This window comes from Crinia signifera, chromosome 5 (assembly GCF_055691185.1).
Source record: "Crinia signifera chromosome 5, ASM5569118v1, whole genome shotgun sequence".
Lineage (NCBI taxonomy): Eukaryota > Metazoa > Chordata > Amphibia > Anura > Myobatrachidae > Crinia > Crinia signifera.
The window spans coordinates 4,071,475-4,090,688 of NC_139221.1; the positions used below are offsets into that span (position 1 = coordinate 4,071,475).

General features: G+C 49.8%; 1 protein-coding gene across 1 annotated transcript in view; it reads left to right on the forward strand.

Annotated features, from left to right (window-relative positions):
- The first annotated feature begins 391 nt into the window (after window positions 1-391).
- The window catches only part of LOC146079863 (uncharacterized), a 31,704-nt gene continuing 12,881 nt past the window's right edge, over window positions 392-19,214 (forward strand). The window contains exon 1 of the mRNA XM_083186529.1: window positions 392-678. Coding sequence (XP_083042655.1) covers window positions 605-678 — 74 coding nt within the window. The 5' untranslated portion in view covers window positions 392-604. The remainder of the gene's footprint in view (window positions 679-19,214) is intronic.

The following is a 19,214-nucleotide window of genomic DNA, read 5'->3' on the forward strand; positions in this document are numbered from 1 at the left end:
AAAGGTGTCACCACAGGTGCTGGCAATCACACATTACCATGGAAGCCCAGGAACAGAGCATTGTGTCCTCCTGGAGAGGGGCATGCTGGGAGGTATGGATAATGTATTATTGCCAGCACCTGTGGGGAGCTAGGTAACTGATAAGAAAGGTGTCACCACAGGTGCTGGCAATCCTACATTACCAGGGAAGCCCAGGAACAGAGCATTGTGTCCTCCTGGAGAGGGGCATGCTGGGAGGTATGGATAATGTATGATTGCCAGCACCTGTGGGGAGCTAGGTAACTGATAAGAAAGGTGTCACCACAGGTGCTGGCAATCACACATTACCATGGAAGCCCAGGAACAGAGCATTGTGTCCTCCTGGAGAGGGGCATGCTGGGAGGTATAAGAAGCCCTTGGCTGTATTTCCGGCTGCTGCTCTGTATAATGGCGGTGACCCTCCCCACACAGCCCTGATCCCCCTCCCCCATCCCTGAGCTTCTGCTGCTGCTTCCTCTGTGTCCGCTGCAGGAGAGGCCAGGACTGTGTATGTGTCTCTATCCTCAGCATCTACTGGCACCAGGGACACAGGGCCCCCAGAGGGTGACGTTGGGGCCCCATTTTGATGCAGACTGGGACCTGTGTCCCCTCTCAGATGGTTTATCCCCTGCATCCCCCTCTCTCCAGGCCTGCTATTGGGTAAGAGCTGTGTCTGTGTCACTGTGTGTGTGTCTGTCTGTGTCTATATATGTATGTCACTGTGTATGTGTATGCATGTCATTGTGTGTGACTGTGTGTGTATATATGTGTTGTTTATGTCATTGTGTGTGTGTGTCTGTGAGGCTTGCCTACTCTCCCGGGATGGCCAGGAGCCTCCTGAAAATCGGGTCCTTCTCCCGGGCCCCTGGGAAGGTGGGCAAGTCTCCCGCTTTCTGGTGATTGCCCTCGCTCCCCCTTCCCCGCTGGTTTAATTAGTGTAAAATTGCTGGTCCACGGAGAGGGGAGGGGCTTTAATGATACAATCGCTACATTTTGCGTCATTTAAGCCCCGCCCCCTCTCCAGAGCAGGTGAATCAGTGTTTTCTGGCATGGGGGCGGGAGCAAGGCTGACCTCACCTGACGTGTTGCCTCTTCGGGCTTCTCCCGGAGAGGTGAAATCCAAAGTATGGTGTGTGTGTGTCACTGTATGTGTGTGTGTGTGTGTGTGTGCGTGCAGGGCTGGTGCAAGGCACCGGAGCGCCCCAGGCGAGTCGGGGTGGGGGCGCCCCGGTGCCGGGGGGAGGGGGGGTGGTATCTGTGTAAAAACTTGCGCCCCGGCGTCCCTGCAGTGCTGGAGCGGTCAGGGGTGTCCGTGTCATAGGGGTACCTGCGGCACCGTCATGTGTAATAAAGCTGGCTGCGGCCGGCGGGGTCCCTGCAGTGAATAGAAAATAACTAGCGCTTCCCACGCCACCGCGCGCATAGCGCTAGTTATTTTCTATTCACTACAGGGACCCCGCCTGCCGCAGCCAGCTTTATACACATGACGGCGCCGCAGGTACCCCTGCGGCACGGACACCCCTGACCGCTCCAGCACTGCAGGGACGCCGGGGCGCAAGTTTTTTACACAGTTCACTGGAGGTGAGGGGCGAACTGCCGCCCTACAGGTGCCGGCGCCCTAGGCAAATGCCTAGAGCTGCCTAGTGGTGGCGCCGGCCCTGTGTGCGTGCGCGTGCCTCGGGCAGACTCTCAGTGCTGCCATGCTGTGCGGTCAGTGTGCCAGGGCACTGCCATCTCTCCAGGCTGCACTCTGTCCAGGCCCTGTGTGGCAGCTGCAGAAGACATTCCCGGGGGTCCCCTCAGTGTGCCAGGGTCACCCCTCTGTATTATGATCATCCATATCCCTGTTACTCCCAGTGTAGTTAAGTGGGAGACTAGGGGGAAAATGTACTAAGATGGGAGTTCTATTGCAGATGGGCTGTTACCCCCTAACACCTGATGTACGAAGGTGTGGGCGCGCCGCGTACAGGTAGATCTGCAACGCAGTGTGCAAGCAGCTGGCACCTGTGTGACTCTATAGCTGCTGTAACACCCTGACAGACGCATCTACACTGCATGCAGGAGAACATTAACTCGCCTAGAAGCGCCCAGCTGTTATTTATTTATTTACAGTGTGTTATATAGCGCAGCAGATTCCGTTACAGTGTCTTATATAGCGCAACAGATTCCGTTACAGCGTCTTATATAGCGCAGCAGATTCTGTTACAGCGTCTTATATAGCGCAGCAGATTCCGTTACAGTGTCTTATATGGTGTGTGTGTGTGTGTGTGTGCGCGTGCCTCGGGCAGACTCCGTGAAACACTGGCAGCAGATTCCGTTACAGTGTCTTATATAGCGCAGCAGATTCCGTTACAGTGTCTTAAATAGTGCGGCAGAGTCCGTTACAGCGTCTTATATAGCGCGGCAGAATCCGTTACAGCGTCTTATATAGCGTGGCAGATTCCGTTACAGCGTCTTATATAGCACTGCAGATTCCGTTACAGTGTCTTATATAGCGCGGCAGATTCCGTTACAGGGTCTTATATAGCGCGGCAGATTCCGTTACAGCGTCTTATATAGCGCCGCAGATTCCATTACAGCGTCTTATATAGCGCGGCAGATTCCGTTACAGCGTCTTATATAGCGCGGCAGATTCCGTTACAGCGTCTTATATAGCACAACAGATTCCGTTACAGCGTCTTATATAGCGCAGCAGATTCCGTTACAGCGTCTTATATAGCGCAGCAGATTCCGTTACAGCGTCTTATATAGCGCAGCAGATTCCGTTACAGTGTCTTATATAAAGCAGCAGATTCCATTACAGCGTCTTATATGGTGTGTGTGTGTGTGTGTGTGTGTGTGCGCTCGTGCCTCGGGCAGACTCCGTTACAGCGTCCGGGAAACACTGGCAGCAGAATCCGTTACAGTGTCTTATATAGTGCGGCAGATTCCGCTACAGTGTCTTATATAGCGCGGCAGATTCCGTTACAGTGTCTTATATAGCGCATCAGATTCCGTTACAGTGTCTTATATAGCGCGGCAGATTCCGTTACAGTTTCTTATATAGCACCGCAGATTCCGTTACAGCGTCTTATATAGCGCAGCAGATTCCGTTACAGCGTCTTATATAGTGCGGCAGATTCCATTACAGCGTCTTATATAGCGCGGCAGATTCCGTTACAGTGTCTTATATAGCGCGGCAGATTCTGTTACAGCGTCATATATAGCGCGGCAGATTTCGTTACAGTGTCTTATATAGCGCGGCAGATTCCGTTGCAGTGTCTTATATAGCGCGGCAGATTCCGTTAGTGTCTTATATAGCGCAGCAGATTCCGTTACAGTGTCTTATATAGCGCAGCAGATTCCGTTAGTGTCTTATATAGCGCAGCAGATTCCGTTACAGCGTCTTATATAGCGCAACAGATTCTGTTACAGCGTCTTATATAGCGCAGCAGATTCTGTTACAGCGTCTTATATAGCGCAACAGATTCTGTTACAGCGTCTTATATAGCGCAGCAGATTCCGTTACAGTGTCTTATATAAAGCAGCAGATTCCATTACAGCGTCTTGTGTGTGTGTGTGTGTGTGTGTGTGTGCGTGCCTCGGGCAGACTTCGTGAAACACTGGCAGCAGATTCCGTTACAGTGTCTTAAATAGTGCGGCAGAGTCCGTTACAGTGTCTTATATAGTGCGGCAGATTCCGTTACAGTGTCTTATATAGCGCGGCAGAATCCGTTACAGCGTCTTATATAGCGTGGCAGATTCCGTTACAGCGTCTTATATAGCGCTGCAGATTCCGTTACAGTGTCTTATATAGCGCGGCAGATTCCGTTACAGGGTCATATATAGCGCGGCAGATTCCATTACAGTTTCTTATATAGCGCCGCAGAATCCGTTACAGCGTCTTATATAGCGTGGCAGATTCCGTTACAGCGTCTTATATAGCGCTGCAGATTCCGTTACAGTGTCTTATATAGCGCAGCAGATTCCGTTACAGTGTCTTATATAGCGCAGCAGATTCCGTTAGTGTCTTATATAGCGCAGCAGATTCCGTTACAGTGTCTTATATAGCGCAGCAGATTCTGTTACAGCGTCTTATATAGCGCAGCAGATTCCGTTACAGCCTCTTATATAGCGCAACAGATTCCGTTACAGCGTCTTATATAGCGCAACAGATTCTGTTACAGCGTCTTATATAGCGCAGCAGATTCTGTTACAGCGTCTTATATAGCGCAACAGATTCTGTTACAGCGTCTTATATAGCGCAGCAGATTCCGTTACAGTGTCTTATATAAAGCAGCAGATTCCATTACAGCGTCTTATATGGTGTGTGTGTGTGTGTGTGTGTGTGTGTGTGTGTGTGTGTGTGTGCGTGCCTCGGGCAGACTTCGTGAAACACTGGCAGCAGATTCCGTTACAGTGTCTTAAATAGTGCGGCAGAGTCCGTTACAGTGTCTTATATAGTGCGGCAGATTCCGTTACAGTGTCTTATATAGCGCGGCAGAATCCGTTACAGCGTCTTATATAGCGTGGCAGATTCCGTTACAGCGTCTTATATAGCGCTGCAGATTCCGTTACAGTGTCTTATATAGCGCGGCAGATTCCGTTACAGGGTCATATATAGCGCGGCAGATTCCATTACAGTTTCTTATATAGCGCCGCAGATTCCATTACAGCGTCTTATATAGCGCGGCAGATTCCGTTACAGCGTCTTATATAGCGCGGCAGATTCTGTTACAGTGTCTTATATAGCGCGGCAGATTCCGTTACAGCGTCTTATATAGCGCGGCAGATTCCGTTACAGTGTCTTATATAGCGCGGCAGATTCCGTTACAGTGTCTTATATAGCGCGGCAGATTCCGTTACAGTGTCTTATATAGCGCGGCAGATTCCGTTACAGCGTCTTATATAGCGCAACAGATTCCGTTACAGCGTCTTATACAGCGCAGCAGATTCTGTTACAGCGTCTTATATAGCGCAGCAGATTCTGTTACAGCGTCTTATATAGCGCAACAGATTCCGTTACAGCGTCTTATATAGCGCAGCAGATTCCGTTAGTGTCTTATATAAAGCAGCAGATTCCATTACAGCGTCTTATATGGTGTGTGTGTGTGTGTGTGTGCGCGCGTGCCTCGGGCAGACTCCGTTACAGCGTCCGGGAAACACTGGCAGCAGATTCCGTTACAGTGTCTTAAATAGCGCGGCAGAGTCCGTTACAGTGTCTTATATAGTGCGGCAGATTCCGTTACAGTGTCTTATATAGCGCGGCAGAATCCGTTACAGCGTCTTATATAGTGCGGCAGATTCTGTTACAGTGTCTTATATAGCGCGGCAGATTCCGTTACAGTGTCTTATATAGTGCGGCACATTCCGTTACAGTGTCTTTTATAGCGCGGCAGATTCCGTTACAGTGTCTTATATAGCGCGGCAGATTCCGTTACAGTGTCTTATATAGCGCAGCAGATTCCGTTACAGTGTCTTATATAGCGCAGCAGATTCCGTTACAGTGTCTTATATAGCGCTGCAGATTCCGTTACAGTGTCTTATATAGCGCAGCAGATTCCGTTACAGCGTCTTATATAGCGCAGCAGATTCCGTTACAGTGTCTTATATAGCGCAGCAGATTCCGTTACAGCGTCTTATATAGCGCAGCAGATTCCGTTACAGTGTCTTATATAGCGCAGCAGATTCCGTTACAGTGTCTTATATAGCGCTGCAGATTCCGTTACAGTGTCTTATATAGCGCAGCAGATTCCATTACAGCGTCTTATATAGCGCAGCAGATTCCGTTACAATGTCTTATATAGCGCTGCAGATTCCGTTACAATGTCTTATATAGCGCTGCAGGTTCCGTTACAGTGTGTTATATAGCGCAGCAGATTCCGTTACAGTGTCTTATATAGCGCAGCAGATTCCGTTACAGTGTCTTATATAGCGCGGCAGATTCCGTTACAGCGTCTTATATAGCGCGGCAGATTCCGTTACAGTGTCTTATATAGCGCGGCAGATTCCGTTACAGTGTCTTATATAGCGCGGCAGATTCCGTTACAGTGTCTTATATAGCGCGGCAGATTCCGTTACAGCGTCTTATATAGCGCAACAGATTCCGTTACAGCGTCTTATACAGCGCAGCAGATTCTGTTACAGCGTCTTATATAGCGCAGCAGATTCTGTTACAGCGTCTTATATAGCGCAACAGATTCCGTTACAGCGTCTTATATAGCGCAGCAGATTCCGTTAGTGTCTTATATAAAGCAGCAGATTCCATTACAGCGTCTTATATGGTGTGTGTGTGTGTGTGTGTGTGCGCGCGTGCCTCGGGCAGACTCCGTTACAGCGTCCGGGAAACACTGGCAGCAGATTCCGTTACAGTGTCTTATATAGCGCTGCAGATTCCGTTACAGTGTCTTATATAGCGCAGCAGATTCCATTACAGCGTCTTATATAGCGCAGCAGATTCCGTTACAATGTCTTATATAGCGCTGCAGATTCCGTTACAATGTCTTATATAGCGCTGCAGGTTCCGTTACAGTGTGTTATATAGCGCAGCAGATTCCGTTACAGTGTCTTATATAGCGCAGCAGATTCCGTTACAGTGTCTTATATAGCGCAGCAGATTCCGTTACAGTGTCTTATATAGCGCAGCAGATTCCGTTACAGCGTCTTATATAGCGCAGCAGATTCCGTTACAGCGTCTTATATAGCGCAGCAGATTCCGTTACAGTGTGTTATATAGCGCAGCAGATTCCGTTACAGTGTCTTATATAGCGCGGCAGATTCCGTTACAGTGTCTTATATAACGCAGCATTTTTTCTCTAAAGAATAATCTCTAGTGAACATTGCCCACTGTGTATATTTGTGGTCCTTGGTACACACTGATAAATATTTATTGTAAAGGTGCCCATACACGGTGGGATAGGTGCCGTACGTTTTGTTCTAGATCACATGCGTTTTGAATGCAATGCAATGAGATGAACGTCCCCCCCAAAAAATATATAAGCATTGGTGCAGCACATACTTTTTGTGCTGTGATATGTGCGCCGGAGCGCACATCGCACCCGTTAAATTGTACCATGTATGAACATCTTATGTAAAGATAAAGCAATCTTACTACAAGCATCATTGTTACTATCAGATTAGCCTGACTGAATACACACAGACAGCAACAGAGATAATGGGGTGTATTCAATGCCGTGGGCGAGCAGCGACAGCGTTTTTTTGAGCGTGGGGGAATTGGCTTATGCGGCTCCTGAACCAGCGAGACTCGCGGCTAAATACAGCAGGTTCGCTGCATTAGCCGCGGGTCTCGCTGTTTTGGGTTATGACGGCGAGGATTCCCCCGGAATGTTGAATAGGGCGAGCTGCTGGCGAGGGGGTTGTCACACCAGGGGGCTTAGTCGACAAGACTGAGACCTCTGGTGGGGACCTGGACCGGTGAGGTTGGAGAGGACCCTTGCGCATGGACTGCGCGACAGTGCACCCAGAGCCAATAAGCAGTCAGAGGTAAAAGTACAACCAGATTTATTATGCAGAAGGTTGTAACGGTACAGGCAGTAAAGTATGCAGGAATAATGACAGTTCATGCAGATTGCAATACTTTACAGATGTGATGAATGGTATCGATGGTGGAACATCGGATCCGGATATCGGATATGGAAGCTGTGGGTCCGGAATGACGGACGGAAGACTTGAGCTTGACTGTGGGTCCGGAATGACGGACGGAAGCTTGACTGTGGGTCCGGAGTATCGGACTATCGATGGTGGAACATCGGAGGCGGATGATGCTGGAGCATCGGAGGACCAGAGTCCCGGAGCTAGGCTTGGTCGCTGGGCTGAAGAGGCAGGCTCACAGGTGATGGAATAACCTGGACTTCACAGGAGATGGAATAACCTGGAACACACTGCAGCATGGAAGACAACACCAGCAGAGAAATACACTTGCACGGAGACAAGGACAGCTGACCATACACTGGAGACAACTGAAGCACTAGCAATGGTTCTGAGAGCTCCCTGCATACTTATACCCACTGGGTGGCCAGGATTGGCCGGGCAGGTATGACAGGGAGATCAGAACCAACGGGATTGGACAGTACAGACATGTGACTGGGAAGAACATGGCAGCCCCCATGTCTGCTATGGCGGGAAAGTGTGTTTGTGCACACCATGCTGGATACTGGGAGCAATGGCGGCGGACAGGTGGATTGCCCTGCACTGGGGACTGTCACTGGGAGACAGGTGAGCGGTGCGCCGCGCAGCCGCGGACTCAGCAGCGCTGAGAGGACTGGAGGATGGCAGCGGTGATGGCGCACGGCAGACAGGACGCCGGCAGGGATGACGTCTGGACCGCAAGCTGAACCTGCGGAGGCACTTAGCCGGTAAGAAAGTCTGTCTGACAGCTTGGATCGTGACAGCACCCCCCCCTTTAAGGGTGGCCCCAGGACACCTTTTAGGCTTGCGGGGAAACTTGGAGTGGAACGCCCGGATGAGTCTGGGAGCATGGACATCGATGGCATTGGTCCATGATCGCTCTTCGGGGCCGTAGCCCTTCCAATCGATCAAATACTGCAGACGACCATATCGGATGCGAGAGTCCAAGATCTTACTGACCTCATATTCTGTTCCACGCTGGGTGCAAACCTTAGGAGCCTTGGGGAGCTTGGAAAGAAAGCGATTCAGGACCAGCGGCTTGAGCAGCGAAATGTGGAATGTAGCTGGCACTTTCAAATAGGGCGGCAACTTGAGCTTGTAAGCTACTGGATTGATGACTCGCTCAACTGGGAAAGGACCAATATATCGGGGAGCGAACTTCATCGATGGCACTCTCAATCGAAGATTCTTGGTTGACAACCAGACACGATCTCCTGGACGGAGGGCTGGCACAGCTCTGCGTTTCCTGTCGGCAAATTTTTTGTACCTGCTTGAAGCTTTCAGGAGTGAAGAACGAATGAGCTTCCAGGATTTGACGAATTGCCGGATGGTCGTGTCGACCGCTGGAACAGAGGACACGGTACTTGTTTCCTTTCTGGGCGCCCACTAAGTTAATTGCGCACCATGCTATTCTCCGTAGAGAAATCGGATCGCATCGCATCGTACACATACACGATATTGAACGATGCGATGCGATGCGATGCGATCCGATTCGATTTCCCATAGGAAACAATGTTAAATGGCTCAATTTAGCCAAATTATCATAGGAACAATAGTAAATGGGCCAAAAACACCCCTGAACATTGAAATGTCCCCCCAAAAGTAGTTGACGCCACCCCGCCATCAACGTGAACCCGAAGCGTGGCGAGCGCAGCGGTACGCGTCCTCCGACCTTTTCATGCCCTACTATCCACGTCGGCGTGGAGTGAGAATAGAATAGTGTGGCGAGCGCAGCGAGCCACCGAGCCCGAAGCGTGGCGAGCGCAGCGAGCCCCGCGAGGGGACACGGATACCTTCACAGGTAAACGCGTCCCTTCGCGGGCTTCCCAGGTGTCCGCGTCGCCCGCGAGGGGACGCGTATAACTGTGAAGGTATCCGCGTCCCCTCGCGGGGCTCGCTGCGCTCGCCACGCTTCGGGCTCGGTGGCTCGCTGCGCTCGCCACACTATTCTATTCTCACTCCACGCCGACGTGGATAGTAGGGCATGAAAAGGTCGGAGGACGCGTACCGCCGCCCCTCGCGGGCTCGCTGCGCTCGCCACGCTTCGGGTTCACGTTGATGGCGGGGTGGCGTAAACTACTTTTGGGGGGACATTTCAATGTTCAGGGGTGTTTTTGGCCCATTTACTATTGTTCCTATGAGAATTTGGCTAAATTGAGCCATTTCACATTGTTTCCTATCGGAAATCGAATCGCATCGCATCGCATCGGTCAATATCGTGTATGTGTACGATGCGATGCGATCCGATTTCATTACGGTGCCGTACGTACAAAACCTGGGCGCCCAGATAGGAAACAAGTACCGAGGACACAGGTTGCAGAGTGAAGTCAGGAACTCGAGGATGAAACCCATAATTGGCAAGGAATGGAGTGACATTTGATGAAGAATGATATTGGTTATTATGGCAGAACTCTGCCCATGGAAGGAGTTGAGCCCAGTCATCTTGGGAAGAAGAGACATATGTGCGGAGAAATGCTTCAAGGTCCTGATTCACCCTCTCCGTTTGGCCATTGGTTTGAGGGGTGGTAGGCTGTGGAAAACTTTAACTTGATTTGAAGCAGGGAGCACAGGCTTCGCCAGAATTTGGCTACGAATTGGACTCCTCTATCGGAGATGATTTCAAGAGGCAGTCCATGAAGCTTGAATATCTCTTTGATGAAGAGCTGGGACAGCTTGGAAGCTGATGGAAGACCGGTGAGGGGAACGAAGTGAGCCATCTTGGTGAACCGGTCAACAATCACCCAGATGGTGGTGAATTTGTCAGACTCTGGAAGATCAGTTACAAAGTCCATAGAAATATGCGTCCAAGGACGATGTGGCACTGACAGTGGCATCAATTGCCCAGGAGGAGACTGACGACTGGTCTTGTGCTGAGCACATTTAGCACAAGAGGAAACAAAGTCCTGTACATCCTGTTTGAGGGACGGCCACCAGTAGGACCTGGTGATAAACTCGTAAGTTTTCTGAATGCCTGCATGGCCAGCGAATTTTGAAGAATGCGCCCAACAGAGCAACTTCTTTCTTAGAGCTGGCTTTACATATCTTTTCCCTGTAGGGGGCGTGAGATTTGAAACTCTCGTTGCGGAGAAGGCCATGGATCAATAATGAAATGTTGATGTGTGGACTTAGACTCACTTTCTTGCTCCCATGAGCGGGAAAGGGCATCAGCTTTTCGGTTTTGTGTCCCTGGACAGAACGACAGCTTGAAACGGAACCTGGAAAAGAAAAGTGTCCATCTGGCTTGACGAGGATTTAAACATTGAGCAGACTTGAGATACAGAAGATTCTTATGGTCTGTGATAATTGTGATCTCATGGACAGCGCCCTCTAGAAGATATCTCCATTCTTCTAATGCCAACTTGATGGCGAGGAGCTCTTGGTCACCGATGGCATAGTTACGCTCTGCAGGCAGGAACTTACGGGAGTAGAACCCACAGGGATGAAGACGTCCATCGGGCGCTTTCTGTGAGAGGACTGCCCCAACACCCACGGAGGAGGCATCAACCTCGAGAATAAAGGGCAAGGTGGTATCAGGTTGTCTTAACACAGGGGCTGAAGTGAACCTCTGTTTCAACAGATGGAAGGCTTCGATGGCTTCCGCCGGCCACTTCGCTGGATTAGACCCCTTTTTCGTTAAGGCAGTGATGGGAGCCACAATAGAAGAGAAGTTACAAATGAATTTTCTGTAATAATTGGCAAAACCCAGGAAACGTTGAATACCTTTCAGCGAAGAGGGAATTGGCCAATCTTGGATGGCCTGCAGTTTTCCTGGATCCATTTGAAGACCGGAACCGGAGACAATGTACCCTAGGAAGGGTATAGACTTCACCTCGAAGACACACTTCTCCAGTTTACAGTAGAGATGATTAGCTCGCAGCCGGGACAGAACCTCTTTGACCCAATAACGATGTTCTGTGATGTTATTGGCGTAGATTAAAATGTCATCGAGATATACAACTACATGACGATACAGAATGTCCCGAAAAATCTCATTGACATAGTGCTGGAACACGGCTGGGGCATTGCTGAGCCCAAAGGGCATGACGAGGTACTCATAGTGGCCGTCTCTGGTATTAAACGCCGTCTTCCACTCGTCGCGCTCTCGTATGCGGATGAGATTATATGCACCCCTCAGGTCGAGTTTCGTGAAGATGGTTGCACCGCTGACACGGTCAAACAGCTCGGTAATGAGGGGCAACGGATATCGGTTCTTTACTGTAATGTCATTGAGGCCGCGATAATCAATGCAGGGACGTAGGCCTCCATCCTTCTTCTTTACGAAGAAGAATCCTGCGCCAGCAGGAGAAGTCGAAGGACGGATGAATCCCTTTGCCAGATTTTCCTTGATGTAATTGGTCATGGCTTGAGTCTCTGGAAGAGAGAGAGGATAGGTTCTACCTCTGGGTGGTTCTTTGCCTGGGATAAGATCGATAGGGCAATCCCGCGGTCTGTGAGGAGGTAGGACATCAGCGCCAGACTTGCTGAATACATCTGAGTACTCTTGGTAGGGAAGAGGCGGAAGGTCTGCTGCATCGGCTGAAGAATGACGAGCTGGGAGTACCTTTTGGAGACAGGTACCGGAGCAGGAAGGATCCCAGGAAAGGATTTCAGATGTCTTCCAATCAAGACGAGGATTGTGAAGACGGAGCCAGGGTAAACCCAGAACCAGAGCGTGAGTGGCTCGGGGTAAAACCAGGAAGGACAAAAGTTCAGTGTGCAGGACTCCCACTTTTACTGTAAGTGGCAAAGTTCTGCGGGAGACTGTCGCATCAGGAATCCTACTGCCATCCACAGCAGTAAGGAAGACCGTCTTGGAAAGACTTTCAGTGGGCAACCCCCACTTGTGGACCAGTTCTGCAGTACAGCGGCACCGGAATCAAGAAGTGCGGAGACAGTCTTGAAATGCTGACCAACTTGTAGGGAAATTGGAAGGACACAATCAGTTGCTGATGGAGAGGACTTAATTACTCCTAGCCTACCCTCTCCTTGACGGGCTAGGAGGAGGAGTTTTCCTGACGCTTTGGGCATGCAGAAATTTGATGTGCAGGATCGGCACAATACAGGCAGAGCTGTGCCAACCGACGACGTCGACGTTCTCCAGGAGACAAACGGAAGCGGTTTATCTCCATTGGCTCTTCTTTGGAATGGACCGCAGGAGCAGTGGGTAAAGAAGGCGGAGGAGTTGGTACTTTAACTGGAGCGCTCTTGTGACGTTCTACAGCCCTTTCTCGGAAGCGTAGGTCTACTTTGATACACAATGATATAAGGTCTCTGGTAGCGAGTTCATCCTTAATACGATCGGATAGGCCATGCCAGAAAGCTGCGTATAAGGACCCATCACACCAGGAGAGTTCAGACGCCAGAATCTGGAACTGGACCAGATATTGCCCGACGGAGCGGGATCCCTGTCTGAGACGGAGGAGTTCAGTGGAGGCAGATGCTGATCGCCCAGGCTCATCGAAGATACGCCGGAATGTTGACACGAAGTCCTTGTAATTGGACAGGATGGCATCAGATCTTTCCCATAAGGGAGACGCCCATTCTAACGCTGCTCCACACAGGAGGGAGATGATGTAGGCGATCTTGACCCTTTCAGTGGGGAAGTTGCTGGGTTGCAGCTCGAAGTGAATCTCACACTGATTGAGAAAACCTCGACAGGTCTTGGGGTTCCCATCATACTTGGTGGGGACAGACAGATGAAGGCGAGGTGCAGCAGCCATTACAGGAGGATGAACTGGACTTGGAAGTTCTCTGACAGGCTAGGGGCCACTGAGAGTGGTCTGTAGCTTATCCAGCCGGGAAGACAGATCTTGCAGACAATGAATCACTTGGCTCTGCGCAGCCTCTTGCTGATCCAAGCGAACAGCCAGTTGCTGTACAGGGCTGGATGGTGATGCTTGGCTTGCGGCTGGATCCATTTGGCTAGTGCTTACTGTCACACCAGGGGGCTTAGTCGACAAGACTGAGACCTCTGGTGGGGACCTGGACCGGTGAGGTTGGAGAGGACCCTTGCGCATGGACTGCGCGACAGTGCACCCAGAGCCAATAAGCAGTCAGAGGTAAAAGTACAACCAGATTTATTATGCAGAAGGTTGTAACGGTACAGGCAGTAAAGTATGCAGGAATAATGACAGTTCATGCAGATTGCAATACTTTACAGATGTGATGAATGGTATCGATGGTGGAACATCGGATCCGGATATCTGATATGGAAGCTGTGGGTCCGGAATGACGGACGGAAGACTTGAGCTTGACTGTGGGTCCGGAATGACGGACGGAAGCTTGACTGTGGGTCCGGAGTATCAGACTATCGATGGTGGAACATCGGAGGCGGATGATGCTGGAGCATCGGAGGACCAGAGTCCCGGAGCTAGGCTTGGTCGCTGGCTGAAGAGGCAGGCTCACAGGTGATGGAATAACCTGGACTTTACAGGAGATGGAATAACCTGGAATACACTGCAGCATGGAAGACAACACCAGCAGAGAAATACACTTGCACGGAGACAAGGACAGCTGACCATACACTGGAGACAACTGAAGCACTAGCAATGGTTCTGAGAGCTCCCTGCATACTTATACCCACTGGGTGGCCAGGATTGGCCGGGCAGGTATGACAGGGAGATCAGAACCAACGGGATTGGACAGTACAGACATGTGACTGGGAAGAACATGGCAGCCCCCATGTCTGCTATGGTGGGAAAGTGTGTTTGTGCACACCATGCTGGATACTGGGAGCAATGGCGGCGGACAGGTGGATTGCCGTGCACTGGGGACTGTCACTGGGAGACAGGAGAGCGGTGCGCCGCGCAGCCGCGGACTCAGCAGCGCTGAGAGGACTGGAGGATGGCAGCGGTGATGGCGCACGGCAGACAGGACGCCGGCAGGGATGACGTCTGGACCGCAAGCTGAACCTGCGGAGGCACTTAGCCGGTAAGAAAGTCTGTCTGACAGCTCGGATCGTGACAGGGGTTAAACAGCGAGGATTGCTGGTTTTCTGCAATCCTCGCTGTTTAACCCCTTCACGACATTTGACGTATATATACGTCATGGTCGGGAAGTACTTCCCGACCGTTGACGTATATATACGTCATGACTTCTAACTGTCACTGCGTCTAGAGACGCAGTGACAGTTAGGTGATGTCTGCTGTCCCTGACAGCAGACATCCCCCCTCGTCGCCCAGGGGGGGCAGGGGTGCCCCCCCCGGTCGGCGATCGCTGTGATTGGCTGTTCAAATCTGAACAGTCAATCACAGCGTTTCCTGTGTTACCGGCGGCTAAGCCGCTCGGTAACACAGAAAACGGTGGTGATCGGTGCAGCACCGATCACCACCGATGTGCAGCCCCCCCCTCCCACCCGCCGGGCACTCACCCGGCAGCAGCAGCAGCAGCTCCCCCGGCTCCCATGGTGCGCACGCAGCGCTGCCCTCCTCCCCCCTCCCTCCCGCAGCAGCAGCAGCATCATGCTGCTAGAAAAGTGAAAATAAAATAAAAAAATAAGTATTGCATATATATATATATATACACACACACACACACACACACACACACATATATATGTGTGTGTGTATATGTATATATACAGATGGGGCCGGGCTCATCTTTGCAGGGGATGGCGATGGCATCGCCATTCACTGCTCCCGCGCCATCTGTGTGTCGGAAGGGGACGCGCGCGCACGAGGTGCGCGCGCGTCCCCTTCCGACGGTGCTGCCCTCGGTCGCCCGGTGCCCACACCGGGCGCCCGCACCCCCCCACAGCCTCCTCGGGTCCCCCCAGCCCCCCTTTGAGCGGGAGGCGGACAGTATTGTGTCCGCCTCGCCGCCCGGATACTGAGACGCGCGTGCGTGGGGGACGCACGCGCGTCTCAGTCAGATGGCGCGCCGTGTTGCTGGCGGATCGCCAGCAGCATGCTGCTGGCGATTCGCCAGCAAGCATAAGGCCTGCGCTATCTGTGTGTGTATATGTATGTATATATATATATATATATATATATATATATATATATATATATATATATATATATATATATATATATATATATATATATATATATATATATATATATGTGTGTGTGTGTGTGTATACCGCACCGATCACCAACGATCGCCAGCCCCCCCCCCCTCCCACCCGGCAGCCCCCCTCCCTCCCACCCACCCGGCTGCCGCAGCGCCAGCACCCCTCCCACCCCCCCGCCAGCCGCAGCGCCAGCCCCCCTCCCAAAGCTGGTGACCAAAATGGGGTCACTTGTGGGGGGGTTCCACTGTATTGGTGCTTCGGGGGTCTTGCTAATGCGACATAGCACCCACCATTCATTCCACCACCAAAAATCACTCCTTCCCTTCTGAGTCCTGCCATGCACCCAACTGGTAATTTTTGGTCACATGTGAGGCATTGCCGTACTCGGGAGAAATTGGGGCACAGATTTGGGGGTGCTTTGTCTCCTTCATTCCTTGTGAAAATTAAAAATTTTGAGCCAGAACTGCATTTTTGTGTAAAAAATTAAATTTTTTTACACAAAAATGCAGATCTGGCTCAAAATTTTTCATTTTCACAAGGAATGAAGGAGACAAAGCACCCCAAAATCTGTGCCCCAATTTCTCCCGGGTACGGCAATGCCTCACATGTGACCAAAAAATACCAGTTGGGTGCATGGCAGGACTCAGAAGGGAAGGAGTGATTTTTGGATTTTGCAGCACAGATTCTGGTTGAATGACCCCCGAAACACCCATACAGTGGAACCCCCCCACAAGTGACCCCATTTTGCAAACTACACCCCTCAGGGAATTCATCTAGGGGTATAGAGTACATTTCAAACCCCCCGAGGTTTCACCAATTTTGATACAACTGAGCTGTGAAAATGAAAAATTAATTTTTTTCATTTTCACTGCCCAGTTGTACCACAATTGGTGAAACCCCTGGGGGTTTGAAATGTACTCTATACCCCTAGATGAATTCCCTGAGGGGTGTAGTTTGCAAAATGGGGTCACTTGTGGGGGGGTTCCTAACTTTTAGCATCTTATGGTGCCTAGAAACCTACATGGTGCCTAAAAAATAATCTCATAAAAAGGAGGCTCCAAAATCAAGTAGGTGCTCCTTCTATTATGAAGCCTGTGGTTTGGTCACCGTGCACACTAGGGCCACATATAGGATATTTATGAAAACCAAAGAATTGGGGGAATCAATTTTTAGTCACATTTCTCTAGTAAAATGTACTGTGTTCCTTAGAAAAATGTATTAAAATTGCAAATCTGCAAAAAAAAAGAAATTTTGAAATTTCACCTACATTTTGTTTTAATTCCTGTGAAACACCTAAAGGGTTAACAAACTTCCAAAATGCTGTTTTGAATACTGTGAGGGGTGCAGTTTTTGAAATGGCATCATTTATGGGGGTGTCTCACATACAAGTCCCTCAAAGTCACATCAAAACTGACCTGGTCCCTAAAAAAATCAGAGTTTGAAATTTTCTTGAAAATTTGAGAATTTGCTATTCATATTTTAAGCCTCCTAGTGTCCAAAAAAATGAAAAGGAGGTTGAAATAATGATGGCAACATAAAGTATACATATGGTCTATGTTAGTTATTAACTATTTTGAGTGGTAAGATTATTTGTCTCACAAGCAGAAAATTTAACATTTTGAAAATTGCTAAATTTTCCATTTTTTTACGATATTTTGGTATTTTTAAAAAAAAACACAGACTGTATCGACCAAAATTTACCACTAACTTGAAGTACAATGTGTCACGAGAAAACAATCTCAAAATCACTGGGATAAGTAAAAGCAAAAAAAAGTTATCCCCACTTAAGTGAGACATGTCAGATTTGAAAAAAAGGGCTCTGTCATGAAGGCACAAACTGGCTCTGTCATGAAGGGGTTAACACTTATTCCTCCTCTCTCACTTATGATGGGATCGATGCACTGATCCTCTCCAGTACCTCATCCCCGACACACAGTGCAGTGACATCACCATACATCTGTGACATCACACATCTCAATCACATCATCACACATCTAAGTGACATCAGCACACAGTGCAGCTCTCCCTATTAGCAGGGGCAAATGCAGGATTTGCAAAGTTATGCAAAGTGCTGCGCTGTGTGTGTGTATATCTGTGCCGCGCTGTGTGTGTATCTGTACCGCGCTGTGTGTGTGTGTATCTGTGATGTGCTTTGTGTGTGTGTATCACAGAAAGAGTAGTAGATAAGTGGAATAGCCTCCCAACAGAGGTGGTAGACGCAAATACAGTAGTACAATTTAAACATGCTTGGGATAAGCATATTGATATCCTTACAGAATATTGTAGAGTAATCGGCACATTAAGATTAGTATTTCCTGAGTCGCTAGATTCCTTAGGGGCTAATAATTCCTCTCGGGAGTTTTGCCACATCTTCTAAGGCATCTCTTATATATTTGGCTACATCTGTCACTCAAAGTGTGTCTGAAGCTGTAACGCTGGGTGGAGCCTCGGACTCACATGACAGAGAACCAGCCCAGTGAGCCCACAGTCATAGGAGGGACACAATGCTCTGCTCCTGCACTTTCCTTTTAATGTATGATTGCCATCACCTGTGTTGAAGCACCTAAGGATCAAATATGGTTTGAGGTAACATGTTTAAAAAAAGGGGCAGACTAGATGGGCCAAGTGGTTTTTATCTGCCGTCAAATTCTATGTTTCTATCTGTACCGCGCTGTGTGTGTAGATCTGTACCGCGCTGTGTATATCTGTACCGCACTGTGTGTAGATCTGTACCGCACTGTGTATATCTGTACCGCGCTGTGTGTATGTGTATCTGTGCCGCGCTGTGTGTATCTGTGCCGCGCTGTGTGTATCTGTGCCGCGCTGTGTGTATCTGTACCGCGCTGTGTGTATCTGTACCGCGCTGTGTGTGTAGATCTGTACCGCGCTGTGTATATCTGTACCTCGCTGTGTATATCTGTACCGCGCTGTGTGTGTGTATCTGTACCGCGCTGTGTGTATCTGTACCGCGCTGTGTGTATCTGTACCGCGCTGTGTGTATCTGTACCGCGCTGTGTGTATCTGTGTTGTGTGTGTGTGTGTGTAGATCTGTACCGCGCTGTGTGTGTGTGTGTGTGTGTGTGTAGATCTGTACCGCGCTGTGTATATCTGTACCGCGCTGTGTGTGTAGATCTGTACCGCGCTGTGTGTATCTGTACCGCGCTGTGTGTATCCATACTGCCAGCAGGCCCTGGGCCTATGCTTTATACCAGACGCATCTACATGTTCACACCGCCCCCTGAGCCGGGTTATGCCAGCTGGCTCCCCTGGCACAATGTCCTGGTTGTTATAACTCGCGGTATTGCTGGCAGTGTGATGGGGTGTCACAGGGTAATGGGACAGGTGTGATAGATCTCCACAAACTGAGCGCTTATTCTGAACCCGAAACACAAAGGGTACCAAAAATAACTAATGAGACAGCGCTGGTGGGAATATACAATTACTTTACTTAAAGAAAATGTACATAAAATCACATTAAACACATAATATTGGCCAATATCTAATAAACACAAATTGGTACTTGTTTCCTAGCACGGCGCCCATCGCATCGCAGACT